General features: G+C 32.7%; 2 protein-coding genes across 3 annotated transcripts; one reads left to right on the forward strand and one right to left on the reverse strand.

Moving 5' to 3' along the window:
- The first annotated feature begins 169 nt into the window (after positions 1–169).
- On the forward strand, positions 170–10,257 carry LOC131617988 (uncharacterized). 2 transcript variants are annotated; one of them, XM_058889258.1, is made up of 4 exons: positions 170–371; positions 479–616; positions 684–906; positions 9,859–10,257. In XM_058889258.1, exons 1-4 carry the CDS (start codon positions 240–242, stop codon positions 9,933–9,935), a joined length of 570 nt encoding a protein of 189 aa, XP_058745241.1. In that variant the 5' UTR covers positions 170–239; the 3' UTR covers positions 9,936–10,257. The 2 variants fall into 2 exon arrangements, with proteins under 2 accessions (XP_058745241.1, XP_058745242.1); XM_058889259.1 differs by lacking the exons at positions 170–371; positions 479–616; positions 684–906 and adding exons at positions 9,249–9,478; positions 9,558–9,741.
- A 755-nt stretch (positions 10,258–11,012) lies between these two features.
- LOC131617989 (methyl jasmonate esterase 1-like) lies at positions 11,013–12,145 on the reverse strand. The gene is made up of 3 exons (XM_058889260.1): positions 11,689–12,145; positions 11,489–11,620; positions 11,013–11,414 (listed from the first exon to the last, which is right to left on the reverse strand). Exons 1-3 carry the CDS (start codon positions 12,112–12,114, stop codon positions 11,127–11,129), a joined length of 846 nt encoding a protein of 281 aa, XP_058745243.1. The 5' UTR covers positions 12,115–12,145; the 3' UTR covers positions 11,013–11,126.
- Between the last annotated feature and the right edge of the window lie 3,735 nt (positions 12,146–15,880).

Below are 15,880 nucleotides of genomic sequence, written 5' to 3' on the forward strand. Positions count from 1 at the left end.
TTCATTTGTTATTTGAAAAGTTGTATTTATATTGGATTTTGAATAAGGTAAGGAATGAGTTAAAAATAATAGGTTTGAGATAAATAAGTGTTATTATAGAATTATATGATATGATATATTTGAGATTTGGATTTAAAAGTGATAGTATTTTATAGGGTTTGTTATGTTATGGGCTGGGTGACTGATTATAAATTAGGAGAATAGTACTCGTAAGAGCCGTGATTTGTGATTCTTTGCAGATGGATAGAAACTCGAGAAAAAAAGATGATAGAAAAAAACAATTTATGGCTGAAACTGCTGCTTTTAGAAAAAAACAAATTGCCACCAGAATTGCCAGGGCTGAATATGAAAGAATCGCTCGAAACCTAAGTGTATGTATCTCTCTTTAATTTAGATGATTATTTTTGGTGATTAATTTTATTGTTTCTCATAATAATTTTGATGATTAATTTTGTCTTTCACTTGATTCATTACTCAGGTATATGATTTTACTCTTTACCCTCTACCAGGCTACTTTGGTGGTGCCGTGCCTGTTGTCATAGACAAATCAATTCGCCCTAGGCTCATTAAATTTTGTAGAATTGCTTTGAAAAAGTTCAACAATCACAAGAATCAGGTATTAAACCATTCGTCAAATTTATTATTGATTTATTATTATTGTTCTAATTTTCTTATTTATCTAGGGTCCAGAATTTGATTTTCACGACCTTGTCAAGTCAACCCGTACACATACAATGTTTTATATTACCTTTACGGCGGCAAGAAAACAAGATGCTTTCTCAACAATTTTCCGGACTAAGGTTAAGCGGACTATGATTAAGCGTGACATTGATGGTGTGATTAAGCGTGACATTGATGGTTTGATTAAGATCGTGTTTTGTGGTATAAAAAGAAAGACTCGACGTGGTAATGTTCTAGACCTCGCTTTTATAATATCTTTATCTTTGAATCATTTGTTGGGATGTTTGCTATGATGTTTTACATGGTTTGGTGGTCTCCTAGAGCTATATAAAATTTATATGTACTACTCTCTCCGTTTCATAATAAGTGTCTCATTTGCATTTTTTTTTATGTTTCAAAATAAATGTCTCTTTAGAAAACGAATGCAACATTTATTAATTTTTTCCACTACTATATCCCTATTTATTAACTTTCACGTTTTTCAACTACTCTACTACCTATAAGAAATAAAGGTACTTTAGTAAATGATATTAACTTTATCATTAAAACCAACACATCCAATCATTTTCTTAAGAACCGTGTGAAACTCAAATAGGAAACTTATTATGAGTAGGAGGGAGTATTTAGTTTTGTATTTAATCAAACTACCTCTCAATATACTTATGGTTTTGTTCAGGTCTTCGGAAGCTTCTGCCTCAATGGAAACACCTGATTTGTTTAGGTCTTCGGAAGCTCAGAATCCTGGACTGTTGAAAACGACGTTATCGATCAAATTCCTTCATTATTTCCAACCAAAACTATAGATATGTGCTCGTCAAACCAAAACTATTGATATACGTTTATTGTGTGGCTTAGGTGGCCACATTCTGTATCAATGCTTCTGGTCACCTATGGGTGACAACATGCTGAGCATTTGTTTTTGAAACTCTAGCCATGAATATTGACAATTAGTTTTCAACATCTACCAGGATGTTGTGTTGTGTGAAATATTACCTACAAGACTGCTATGTTTGCGTGGTACAACTACAACATATTTGTTTCTTTATTTTTATATGAATATATATGAAACATTTTAATTATGATGTATAAGAAAAATTAGAGATAGACAAATTGATGTAAATTATAAAAAAGAGGCACTCTTATGAATCATACTAATAGTTATGGGAAAAATAATTGAACCACAATATTCTAACTATAACGACTTGAAAAAACTATAAGAGAAACTATGAAGAGAGTTTCGAGGCTAATGGAAGAAAAAAAAACATGATTGAAGTAACAACACTCCTACTTTTCTTATTCAATGACAATAGAAATGGACCATGTGATCACATATGATTATAATCAAGCATACCACATATGATTATAATTAATGATTAGTAGTATTTCTGGGCAATCTCTAGAAGGATACAAGTAAGTGTTAGAAAATTAATTTAAACCGAATAGAATCGAGGTTAGAATCGTGTACGGAACACTTTCCTTATAGTATTTCAAGCACTCCCAATTTGTCTTGGAGTTTCTACGCAGGAATACCCAGGATAATTCAGCCTTCTCGAGTTTGCGCAAGACCGACGAAAACTCGAATGTAGCGAAGAGTGCTCTGGAATTATTCTAAAGGATTTGCATTTTTTCTGATTAAGAATTCTGAATCCAAAGTTATGATTTTATAGGCCATGCTGATATTGTTTCACAAGGTAGCGACCCTTGGTGAAACAATTTATTTTCCAAGAGTTATGACTTTTGGCCCACAGCATGGTTCACCAACAGTTGCAACATTCCATGAAGAGTTACCACTCTTCGAATTCAAAATTCAAATCATAACATAATTTCCTTGTCATTTTGGAACACACCCATATTATTAATTATAATTAATAATTTACAACAATCCCCCACTTGTTCCAATAATGACAAGTCTAATTCCAGAATATAGAAAGCAAAAGAGTGTTAATACAGTTAAGTATCTTACGATTTGAACTTAACCTTAGTAAAGACAACGCAGAGCCTAATCGGAACGTTAGGTAGCTATGCTTTGAACCGTTATCCCATGTGATCAGACCGGCGTTACTATACACACACTCTTTAAAGGTTCTTCGCCTACATATCTCGCCTAGCACTATTTATGGCCATGTGCTTTTCCTGTTTTCATGAATTTTTCATGAGAGAAACTCCAACTCTCACTTTAAGACGGCACCATCTCGAAATTCATATAGGTGAAGTTCAGTTTGTATCTATTTTTTTTTTAGATACATATCCTCCTCGATATAGAACTTCATTAAGAGTTTCTAAAAAACTCAACCCTCAATTATGTAATAGTCAACATTGTCACAAAATGTTGCACCAACTTCCAAATCAACGACTTGTTGTTACCCATTGAATCTTAGGTTAAGATGTATTACCTTCAGATTGGGTTGCTATCATTGTTGGAACACTTATTCAAGGAGTTTCAACCTCACACCTTTTGAGATTGTCTTTACTAATCCATGACCATTGGTTTAGTAAATGAATCATTCAAATTATAGATCGATCGTATATATGTGAATGAAATGATTACATCTTTAATCAATTTTCTCACGAAAGAATGTCTAAGGCCTCAGTGCCCAAACTTTTCATTTTACACTTATCTGAATTCTTTTGCTAAACTGGCTTAACTGTCACATTGTGTTAACACCTTTGAAACACCGTGTTTATAGCCAATGGAACTTCCAACAGAAGGTCCCTCAATCATTCAACTTCTTTGACCAGTGGTAGAGATATCCACACACTATGTCTTCATGGTCAATATAGTCATGCATCTTTATTTATTGCTCTTCCAAGAAATCTCACCCCAACTAGTGTACATATCCACTTAGTTGTAAACATATGAACTCCAACACTCGATATCCAACTCATATTGGTATATCCTTCTACTATGGTAGGAAACCTACCATAATGGAGGTCAAGATTTTGTTTTGAAAGATAATCAAAATCCTTGTGATTTCCTTGGAATGCTCACCATTTGGATTGCTAGTAAATCTACTCATTTACTATTTGCAACTCCTATATCGCATATAGTACATTGCATTAGAAAACCAATTTCACTTGTGTATTCTAATATAGCCATAACTCTTCCATCATTATTTTGACACTAAGATCAAATTGAATATTCACTTTCTTGAAACGAGATAATTTGAACTTATCAAGAACTTTCTCAAAGTGTCTTTGACTAAGTTCATAACCCCCACTATTTTTTGCATTACTTTGATCTCCAAAAGAGTGTCAACTAGTCCAAGATCTTTCATCTTGAATGTGGTTTTCTCAACCCCCACTCTTTCGCTTTACTTTGATCGAAAAGAGTGTCCATTATTTCAAGATTTTTTATCTTGAATGTGGAAGCTAGAAACCTCTTTGTTTCTAAGATTTCATTCATCTCGTTGCTAATGATCAACATGTAATCAATATAGAGACAAAGGAATATCACAATATTCTTACACAACTTTGTGTACAAACACTTATCACAAGAATTAGATGAAGAAGTTTTTTTTAGATAATCATGCATGATGATGCAAGAGGTTTTTAGATGAAGTGAGAGATAAAATTATGAACAATTTAAAATAAATAATATGAATTGCAATGAGTACCTTAGTTATGTTCACTTCTCTCAAATATTCTCTTGAACTTCTATGTTCAACCTTCTTGATTAACTACATCATTGATGTGCATGACACTTTTGATCCTTTTCTTATTTGATAATCTTTGTCTTCATCAAAACTAGATATAAGATATATTCTTCACAATCTCCCCCTTTTTGATGATGACAAACTCTTTGAATTCTTGTTTTGATAAGATTGAAAATTCTCCCCCTATCTTGTGTGTCCCCTTTAGTTTGTGTGTCTCCTCCTTAATCGGAGAATCTTACAATGACAAATTCAAACTTTTAATGTCATTGTTTCGGTGCTTGTTTTAATCCATACAAGGATTTAACAAGCTTATACACCTTTTTGTTCATTAGTAGGAACAATATAACATTCTGATTGCTCCATATAAATCTCCTCATTGAGATTTCTCTTTAGGAATGTCCTTTGACATTTATTTGATGAAGCTAATGCAAACAAAACTATAATTTTCATTATGCTTGCTTCTAGTGCATATGTGTCAAAATAATCAACATCTTTATTTTGTCTAAAACCCTTGGTTACTAATCAATCCTTGTAGATGTTTTAATGTACCATCACTATGATACTTTTTGCTAAACATCCGTTTGCATCCAATGGGTAGATCGACAAATTCCCAAGTATGATTTAACATACTCAAATCCATTTCTTCTTGAATAACATCATGCCAAAAGGATGAGTCCTTTGAAGTTATTCCTTGTAACTCTTAGTACCATCTTCCACTTGAAGAGTAATAGGAATCTTACGAACAAATCTCTCACTATTTCCTTCTACACAAGAGAAATAAGTCGAAAAGCGATTTTGTTCGATTTTAGATCCTTAGCATTTTGGACTTTCTGCTTATTCTAAGTTCGATTTGTTTTTCAACTATCATTGACGAACTTTCGATTTATTTTTCAATAAATCCGTAGAGAACCTTCCTCACGAGGTTTTCATTTGTGGGAATCTTGAATTCCTTATCCTCCGCGATAAGATTCTCCAATTCCACATCTCGAAATTCAATAGTTATATTCGACTCCAAATTCATAAATTTATATAAGTCATGATCCATTTTTTAATGATCTTTATATGCCTTCTAATGGTAAGTCTCATTAAACCCAAACATATAATTTACATTCAAATATATAACACAAATCAATATTCTTAATTATTTAAATTTATATACTTGAATGATTTATAAATCATGCATATAAAATTTAATTTCACAAAATAAATATTACTTTTAATATATTATACATGGATTTAGCACATCATTTATATATATATATATATATATATATATATATATATATATATATATATATATATATATATATATATATATATATATATATATATATATATATATATATATATATATATATATATATATATATATATATATATATATATATATATATATATATATATATATATATATATATATATATATATATTTAATATAATTATGTGCCTTCACCATACAAAAAATTGAGTGTATATTTCTCCATAAAAGTTGAGCCACAAATTAATCACAAAATGATAATTTGAAATCACATAGAATTTTAAAATTGTGTACCTTTTCATCAAATACTGCACTTGATAATGGACCATTATATTCTAATTACGTTGAATTTATTTATCAAAAGTTGCAACGGTTCAAGTGGTAGTCACATTGCTCTAGCAAATAAAGTTCAAAATGTTGTCTCAGTTCATTATGGCACCGGCAGATCCATTGGTCTAGCAAATAAAAGTTCAAAATATTGTCTCAATTCATTATGGCACCGACAGATCCATAGTACCGTTTTGGAGTTGTTGCAGCAAATAAGTTCTTGTATAATAGGATGGCATCTTGCAAGAGATAGAGATAAGAAATTATATTGAAAAAGAATTTTCCATGGCCTATCTATTATGATTATTCGTACAACTTTTTCAATAGTTATGTTTCTTTTCCATAGTCTTTATATTTGACTATATATGAGCATGTCAATCTTTTTTCCAATTCAATGTTGGTGAATTATTATGTCTAACACCACTATTTGCATACTTGAAATAAAAGCCTCGACAATTCTTGAACTACTATAAGATTGTTAGAAAATTAATTTAAACCGAATAGAATCGAGGCTAGAATCGTGTACGGAACACTTTCCTTATAGTATTTCAAGCACTCCCAATTTGTCTTGGAGTTTCTACGCAGGAATACCCAGGATAAATCAGCCTTCTCGAGTTTGCGCAAGACCGACGAAAACTCGAATGTAGCGAAGAGTGCTCTGGAATTATTCTAAAGGATTTGCATTTTTTCTGATTAAGAATTCTGAATCCAAAGTTATGATTTTATAGGCCATGCTGATATTGTTTCACAAGGTAGCGACCCTTGGTGAAACAATTTATTTTCCAAGAGATATGACTTTTGGCCCACAGCATGGTTCACCAACAGTTGCAACATTCCATGAAGAGTTACCACTCTTCGAATTCAAAATTCAAATCATAACATAATTTCCTTGTCATTTTGGAACACACCCATATTATTAATTATAATTAATAATTTACAACAGTAAGATTCTTTGGTTTAGAGAACATAACCATGTGATCAGAATCCTTAATCACTTTCACCTCAGCAAATGGACCACTTCTCTAAATTATCCACTTTTGAAAATCTTCTGTTATTAACTTATCACTTTTACTAATGATAAAAATCTTAGGTACCCTTCCATTCCTATCATTGGTAACTGCTGTTTCCTTCTTCAATAATTCAACATCATTAAAAATCTTAGGTACCCTTCCATTCCTATCATTGGTAACTTTCTGCACTAGTGTATCCCAATGCACGGATCTTTTATTCCCGTACGCTCTCCACAAAAAGTTACTTTGAATACAACGAATCTCCACCAAAACATAAGAAGTCACCTTATAGAAAGATAAGTAATATATGGGAATTGCATTCAGCACCAAATTTATCAACACTACCAGACCAGCCGGAGAGGTGTCTCCTTCTCCAAACAACGAGCATGTCGTTTAAGTTCTTGAGAAAATCCTTCCACCCAGGAGAATTTAAACGGAAAACTGCCAACACTACATGGGAGAAAAAGAAAAGTTGTGTTTACAAACCAATCTCCCGCATTTATACCGTACAACTTGCTTTTGCAAAAATTGACTTTCAGGCCCAACATCAATTTGAACCCCGTTAGAATATCTTTTATACTCCACAAATTCTCGCTACTATCCTCTGCCATAATTATGGTATTATCCGCGAATTGCTGGATATTCACTTCTTCGTTAACGTTAATCTTAAAGTCTACGAAGTCACCTATCTCCACTGCCTTTTGCATTAGCCCAGTTAATCCTTCCATTACAAGAACGAAAAAACGGGGATAATAGATCTCCTTGAAGAAGCCCTCTCTCCATCTTAAAATCCTTCGTCATGCTACCGTTCACTAGCAATGACATAGAGCTAGTGAACACATATCCCTCCATCCATCTAATCTACCTAACTTCAAACCCCCATTTTGTCTAACAAGAAGCTTAAACAATTTCAATTAACATTGTCGTAAACTTTCTCGTAATCAACTTTCAACAACAAGCATCCCCTCTTTTCTCTTTTTTCCATATCCATCACCTCATTTACCAACAAAACTTCATCCGAAATGTTTCTCCCAGGAATGAAAGCTGATTGATTGCACGAAACTAGCTTCCCTACTAAACATCTAAGCCTCGCCGCCAACAGCTTAGATAAGATTTCAATAAGACAAATGGCCCTATATTCAGCCAAAGATTGAGGATTAAGTCTTTTAGAAATTTAAGTTAGGAACGAAGCGGTACAGGCTTTGGTAAGTTTACCTTTAGAGTGAAAATCCTGCACGAAATTCATGACATCCTTCTTAATTAGATTCCAGAACTGTTTATAGAACTCGATGGTGTAACCATCAGGGCCAACTAGTTTTGTGATATGATCTATGAAACATAAAGCACATATATCGGAAACACTATATCCACACTGAGCAAGCCGATAAGAGCTCTTCATCATATTCGACCATTTCAAAAGAAGAATTGACAGTGATTTACCTCACGGAACACATGATATATGTTCATGCCAAAAAGGAAATATTTTCTATTCTTAATTAAAGGAGCGAAGCACTTAGTGGTTGAAGTAGAGGAAAGCTAGAATGAGTCAATTTTCCTAGGGAAATCACACAAGTAGGAAAGAAGAATAGAAAGGCACTTTATTTCCTATTTAGGAATGAGCGGCCTACAGGGTGGAAATGATCCTGCAAAGCCAGTCAGGCCAACTCAAACTTTACGAATTAAAAGAAACACTATCTCCTAGTTCAATGTCCGCAATGCAGTTTTCTTGATCGGTTTAAATATTCTAAATATATATATATATATATATATATATATATATATATCCGATTTAATTGATGCGGGAAAATTTTTTGTAACCATATTTTGTTAATTGATAAGTTGTATTTATATTGGATTTTGAATAAGGTAAGAAATGAGTTAAAAATAATTGGTTTGAGATAAATAAGTGTTATTATAGAACTATATGATATATTTGAGATTTGGATTTAAAAGTGATAGTATTTTATAGGGTTTGTTATGTTATGGGCTGGGTGACTGATTATAAATTAGGAGAATAGTACTACTCGTAAGAGCCGTGATTTGTGATTCTTTGCAGATGGATAGGGTTAGGGTTTTGTCGCCGGAAAGCACTGTTGAAAGAAGTAGGCGGCTGACATCGAAACGGAAAGGCGATCTTGTGGATGCTGTTAAAAGAGGCACGCCAGGCACATCGCTGCCGCTGAAATTGGATAGAAAGTCCAGAAAAAAAGCTGATAGAAAAAAACAAATTACAAAAAGACAAATTGCCACCAGAATTGCCAGGGCTGAATATTATAGAATCGAAGAAACCCTAAGTGTATGTATCTCTCTTTAGCTTAGATGATTATTTTTGGTTAATAATTTTAATGATTAATTTTATTGTTTCTCATAATAATTTTGTCTTTCATATCTCCATAACGTTGATTCATCAGGTATATGATTTTACTGTTGACCCTCCACCAGGCTACTTTGGTGGTGCTCATCCTGTTGTCATAGACAAATCAATTCGCCCTAGGCTCATTAAATATTGTAGAATTGCTTTGAAAAAGTTCAACTATCACAAGAATCAGGTATTAAACCATTCCAAAAACCATTCGTCAAATTTATTATTGATTTATTATTATTGTTCTAATTTTCTTATTTATCTAGGGTCCAGAATTTGATTTTCATAACCTTGTCAAGTCAACCCGTACACATACAATGTTTTATATTACCTTTACGGCGGCAAGAAAACAAGATGCTTTCTCAACAATTTTCCGGACCAAGGTTAAGCGTGACATTGATGGTTCGATTAAGATCTTGTTTTGTGGCATCAAAAGAAAGACTCACCGTTGTAATGTTCTAGACCTCGCTTTTTATAATATCTTTATCTTTGAATCATTTGTTTGGATGTTTGCTATGAATTCCAATGAGAAATTTGTTTTTTTTTTAAAACTCTCTATTTGTTTAGGTCTTCGGAAGCTTCTGCCTCACTGGAAACACCTGATTTGTTTAGGTCTTCGGAAGCTCAGAATGCTGGACTGTTGAAAACGACGTTATCGGTCAAATTCCTTCATTATTTCCAACCAAAACTATTGATATGCGCTCGTCAAACCAAAACTATTGATATACGTTTATTATTCTCTTTTGGTTGAAACGGGAAATGAAGTTTGAGGGAGGAAGAATTTCTCTGGATCTTCAGCAGTTAATTTATTTAATATAATAGCAAGTACCCGAATGATTATTGAATGATGTGTATTTAAAGGATGCTTCAACATATGCAGTACAAGATGCTTGATGATCACTATATCAGATGGAATCTTCAAGATTCATCAGACTAGAAGATCATTTGTAGAACTTCTTTACCCTTTCTAGAGCATAAGTCGCCATGAATGTATAAGAATGAAATTATACACATATAACAAACATTATTAGACAATAAAATTGTTCTCTTATATTGTGTTATCATCAAAACCAAATTAATGAGCATTGTCCTCAAACCATTTTTGGTTCAATAATAATGAATTGTGGCGGTTGAATAAAAGGGCTAAGTGTAGTAAGAAATCCAAAAGGAAAATTATAAAAAGGAAATATAAGAAAAGACCAAGAATGCGATGAGCGAAGTAAGAGATCAAGCTTTTGACGAGTTATACAAATCCTATGGAGCATTGTTTTAGTTCAGGAATAAATGATATATGGAAGAAGTATTTCCATAATTTATTTAATTAATAAATAAATGATTTAGATCTTATCGAACTGGAATAGACTAAACACTAGAGAAAATGATATCGGAACAATAACTATTATCGTTGGATTCAAGAACATTAGGTAAAATAGTTGTTGAAAAAGATGAATAATAGTAAGGAAGTTGGGTCACGCAACATTTCTATTGAAATTTGGAAATTTCCATTTCTATTGAAATTTGGAAATTTCTTAGAGATAGAGATGCATTGAGAGACTCACCAAACTTTAGACAATATTATAGGTCAACTAAATTGCAAAAGAATTAAAAAGAAGCATTTTAATTATGATCTATAAGAAAAATTAGAGATAGACAAATTTATGTAAATTATAAAAAAGAGGTACTCTTATGAATCATACTATTAGTTGACAATAGCAATATAATTGACAAAAGGACACTCCAACTTTTCTTATTCAATAGAAATATAATCCCAACTCATATACATAATTGTTTGGGACATGATAATCAAGAATACCACATATGATTATAATTAATGATTAGTATTTCTGTGCGATCTCTAGAAGGATAGAACTAAGATTCTTTGGTTTAGAGAACATAACCATGTGATCAGAATCCTTAATCACTTTCACCTCATCAAATGGACCACTTCTCTCAATTATCCACTTCTGAAAATCTTCTGTTATTAACTTATCACTTTTACTTATGATAAAAACCTTAGGTACCCTTCCATTCCTATCATTGGTAACTGCTGTTTCCTTCTTCAATAATTCAACATCATTATAAAGTGGATCCGGTCTCACCAGGGACAATGCAAGGGTCAAGTCCTATAATGCAAAATTACTTGATATTAATAATATTTAAATGTTACTAAAATTCATGTGAAAATGTTTATATATACCTCCGGTGGCGATAATTGATACAGCCTGGACGCCAAAAATTTCGGTCCAAGCAATCTAGCAGTTGCAGGTTTGTTAGGTCCATCAAAAAAGAAAAGCTTGCTGTCCATTAAATTAGTGATCCTTATAGCTTCCTGCAAAATAGTAACAAATTTTATATAGTTTTGAGTGGGAATAATAAAATGTGAATTTTGTATACTACCTCTCGACGAATAGTAGGGTATGTGAGATTTTGACTAAGCACGTAAGCAGTAACAAAAACTGCAACAGAAATTTTATGTGGAAACTTTTCCATAGCAACCGATGTAGACACTCCACCAATACTATGACCGACGATTATCACCTTCTCTTTTCGAGGAAGAGATTTCATAAATGTGATCAAAGGTTCGTAATACTGTGAAATTTGACGAATCTGTTGGACCTGTATTGGATTGATACCAGAAGCAGCCAATTCGGCAGTTGTAACATTATGACCTGCTGATTTAAGCATAGTTGCAACGTTATACCAACACCATGCACCATGGTATGCTCCATGAACAAGCACAAAATGTTCACCACTAACACAAACTAAAGGAGAGAGAGTTAACAAGAAAAGAATATGAATTAAGTGCATCTCTCTTTTCATCATCTTGTTACTTTTGCCCTTTTAAATACTTCTTTTATATATAGTGATTCATAAAAACACTTTACTTAATGATGTAATTAATCTTATTAATTTTTTTTAATAATTTCTTCATTCATATCATCATCACCCTCAACGCATATTTTCTTTAAACCTAAAAAAAATATAAAGTTTTAATAACGGTCGCAGTCGCGTTACAGTCACGTAAAAGCTTTCGCAATTTTGATCGTGATCTTGACTTCCTTGGATAACTTGTCAAGACTTCTCAAATCTGTAAGAGACAAAAACCCACTTTCATAAAAACTACCCACCGTCCCCTTGGCGTGAGCTTTATTTGTGTCCATACATTCCTAGTACAATCAACCATCAGAACAACTTTTTCGTATTCCCTTCACATCAACTTTTCGTGTGTAGATTTTTCTCGTAAAATAGTCTTGACATTCATTATTTATAAAGACAGGTCTTTTAATAATTTTCTGCCTTATTTATGATTCTCATCTAATCTTAGCCATCTATGTATTAATTATCATTTTTGATTATGTTATAAAATTGAAAAGTCGAATCACAAAAATTTAATGTGTATCACGTATGGATAAACAACAATTTGTTAAGATGTTATATCTAGGACTCTAACAAAACTATTGTAGTTGCCAAAGCAATAGAAGATGCAGCTATTGATATAATTAAGTGTGTTCCAATTCTCCATCACATTAGAAATATTATGGCGGAACATGAGATTGTTATAGTCTCGCATACTAATAGATTTTCGAATGGGTGTGCGGATATGTTAGCAAAGCGGGGCTGTTCTGATAAAACTTCCATCCTCTATGATGAAGTTCCTGAGTTTCTTGATCCTGGTTGCGGATTCGATTGGAATCAGTAGTAGTTATATGTTTGATAGTTCATAGTTCTCTTTTCTTTTGGGCGTAAGCCCTCTTGTATTCCAAAAAAAAAAAACTAGAGGAAGCTAAAAAATAAAAAGATAAATAAAATTAGCTAATAAAATAAAAGACTTTTTCATTTTATTCATAATTCCAAATCTCTTAATAAGAATAAATATATAGAACTAGAACTAGAAATGGATAATAGAGTAAAAGATCTAAAGATTAAAAAGTTCTCAACAATAAAAACCTAACTAAGATAAATTCAACTTCTAACTTATATATTTAAATTGTCTAAACTTAACTTCATAATCCTATCGAAGACTGTATTACCTAAGAATCCACATTAAGCAAAGAATGGATGACTATGAAAAGACTTTGCGAAATAATAAAAATGTGGTGTTAAAGGTTGAGAAAGCAGAAATCATATTAAGATGGGATCCTCCATAGTGTTGAAACTGCAGTTTTTAACAATTCAGTTGACGTAACCGATTACTGTAACCGGCTATAGGCCCGATATTCAGAAACAGAAGTGGCGCAATTGTGGCGTAATCGGTTACGCAAAATGTTGTAACCGGTTACACTGAAGCAATGCAGTTTTTCATTTTCTGTTTTGGTTGTTTTTTTAGCTTTCCAACTATTTGTAACTTTGTACTATAAAAGGAGTTCACTACTCCATTTTGTTGTTAATGTCAATTTGATCACTAACCCTCAATTACTCTCTCTCTTTCTCTCTCTCTCTCTCTCTCTCTCTCTCTCTCTATATATATATATATATATATATCATTTTCTCTCAATTTCTTTAATCTTCATCTTCTCCAATTGAACCAAATCCTCCATTGATACACCTTGATTGTTTTCGTATGTTCTAACATTTGGCATCAAGAGCTCTGGTACTGATCCAATTCCGCTGCGGCAATGAGTAATGTTACCTATGATCGAATCCCTACCAACCTACCGATTCTTGATTCGAAGAATTATGACAAGTGGTCTAAACAAATGAAGGTTTTGTTAGGGTATCAAGAAGTTCTCGATATCGTCAACAACGGTGTTACACCACTTGGGGCGGAACCCCCTGCTGCACATCAAGCTACATTCAAAGAAGAGAAGAAGAAAGACTACAAAGCTCTCTTCTTGATTCACTCTTGCGATGATGGTGATAATTTCGAAAAGGTCGGTGATTGCGAGTCCGCGAGGCAAGCTTGGGTAATTCCGGAGAAAGCTTATGTTGGGGTTGCGAAGGCGAAGGTGGTTAGGTTACAAACTCACAAGAGGCAATTCGAGTTGACACAAATGGAAGAGAAGGAAACGATCAACGATTATGTGACGTGCATTACACGTTTGGTAAATCGAATTAAGTCGTATGGAGAAACTATTCTAGAGCAGAATGTTGTGTCAAAAATCTTACGTTCTTTGACGTCAAGATTCAACAACATTGTAATGGCTATCTAAGAGTCAAGATTCGTCAGCGAGAGGGTTTAGATATGATTATGGTTTTTGATTATGTAATGAAATTTTATGTAATGAAGTTTTAATCTTTCTGTTTAACTGTCTTAAGGTTATCAACTTAAACTATCAACTCAAACTATCAACTTAAACTGCAAATTGGATAAACTAACAAGCAGATAATGTAATTGAAAATTCAACAGCTTGCGATGAACTTACTCGTAAGAAGCCGTCTTTTAGTTGCATTCCTGTCAAGTTCACTGCATCTTCAACTATCACATTTCATAACAAAGTAAATATTAAACATAAAGTAGATAAGAATCAGTGTAAAATTTTCAAATTTCAAACCCTACTTCAACTAATCTATTTCATATCAACGTAAATATTAAACATGAAGGAGATAAGAAAACACAACAACTTCCAATTTCCAGAAAATCTCTCTGACTTTAGTTTGTTCTTCAAATTCTTGTTCTTTTTTTTAATCTTCATACATAACCTTCAAATAGCCCACAACTTCCAACTCTGACTTCATATAACTCTCATCTCCATTTCCCAATGTTTCTCTCATGTCTTCATCCCATATGAACAAATTACAATTTTTCTTGCATTGATACGAAACCATACGACTATCACAACCACAAAAATTGCCAGATCTAGATTTTACAGTGGAAGAAGACATTTGATACGAAACTGAACAACAATAAGTATGGTTGTTTTTGTCTTCTTCCTGACGATGTTGACGGCGTTGATGTTAGGGTTTGTTTCTTTTTTCAATGAAAAAATGGATACTTAGTGTTTAACATATATAAAGAAGCGTCAGTGTGTAACAATGATTTTATAAAGGAGGTGTAGTGATATACCTATAATTTTTAATTAAATATAAATAAAATTGAATAGGCGCGCATTAACGTAGAATGGATTAACTATTTGAGGAACCTGAGGATCGAACCCATAAAAGTTGGGTTATATCTCCAAGGTTAGGTAATTAACCATAACAATAACCTTAAAATTTTCATTAAAAAAATAAAAACAATTATTAACGCATGAGCTTAGAAGTGTCGTCACGGAATTGTACGTTTCTATATAATGCATAGACCTTGGTATAAGGTGTGAATCATTTGTAAGGAGGGTTGAGAGAAATTGAGAGAATAGATAGGGATGAGAGAGAAAGATAAACTCCAAATGAATAAAGAATGTCCCATCCACTCTTTTGTACTCTAATCAAATGGTGAGATTTGAGAGTCAACTTTGACTCCCTTGCTTGGTTGATCAGCGCCTTTGGGCTTGTCCCAAGTGGGCCTGGCTATTATGCTTTTTTACGCCCCACCTTTGCTTGTTTTTTTCTTATAGTTTTTTATTTCTTATTTTTTGTTTTTTATTTTTAGTTTATTTGATAGTGGGCCTCGAGCCCAATCTCTTAAAATATTCTCTTGGCCTTGCTCTCT

Source organism: Vicia villosa, linkage group LG7 (genome assembly GCF_029867415.1).
Source record: "Vicia villosa cultivar HV-30 ecotype Madison, WI linkage group LG7, Vvil1.0, whole genome shotgun sequence".
Classification (NCBI taxonomy): domain Eukaryota; kingdom Viridiplantae; phylum Streptophyta; class Magnoliopsida; order Fabales; family Fabaceae; genus Vicia; species Vicia villosa.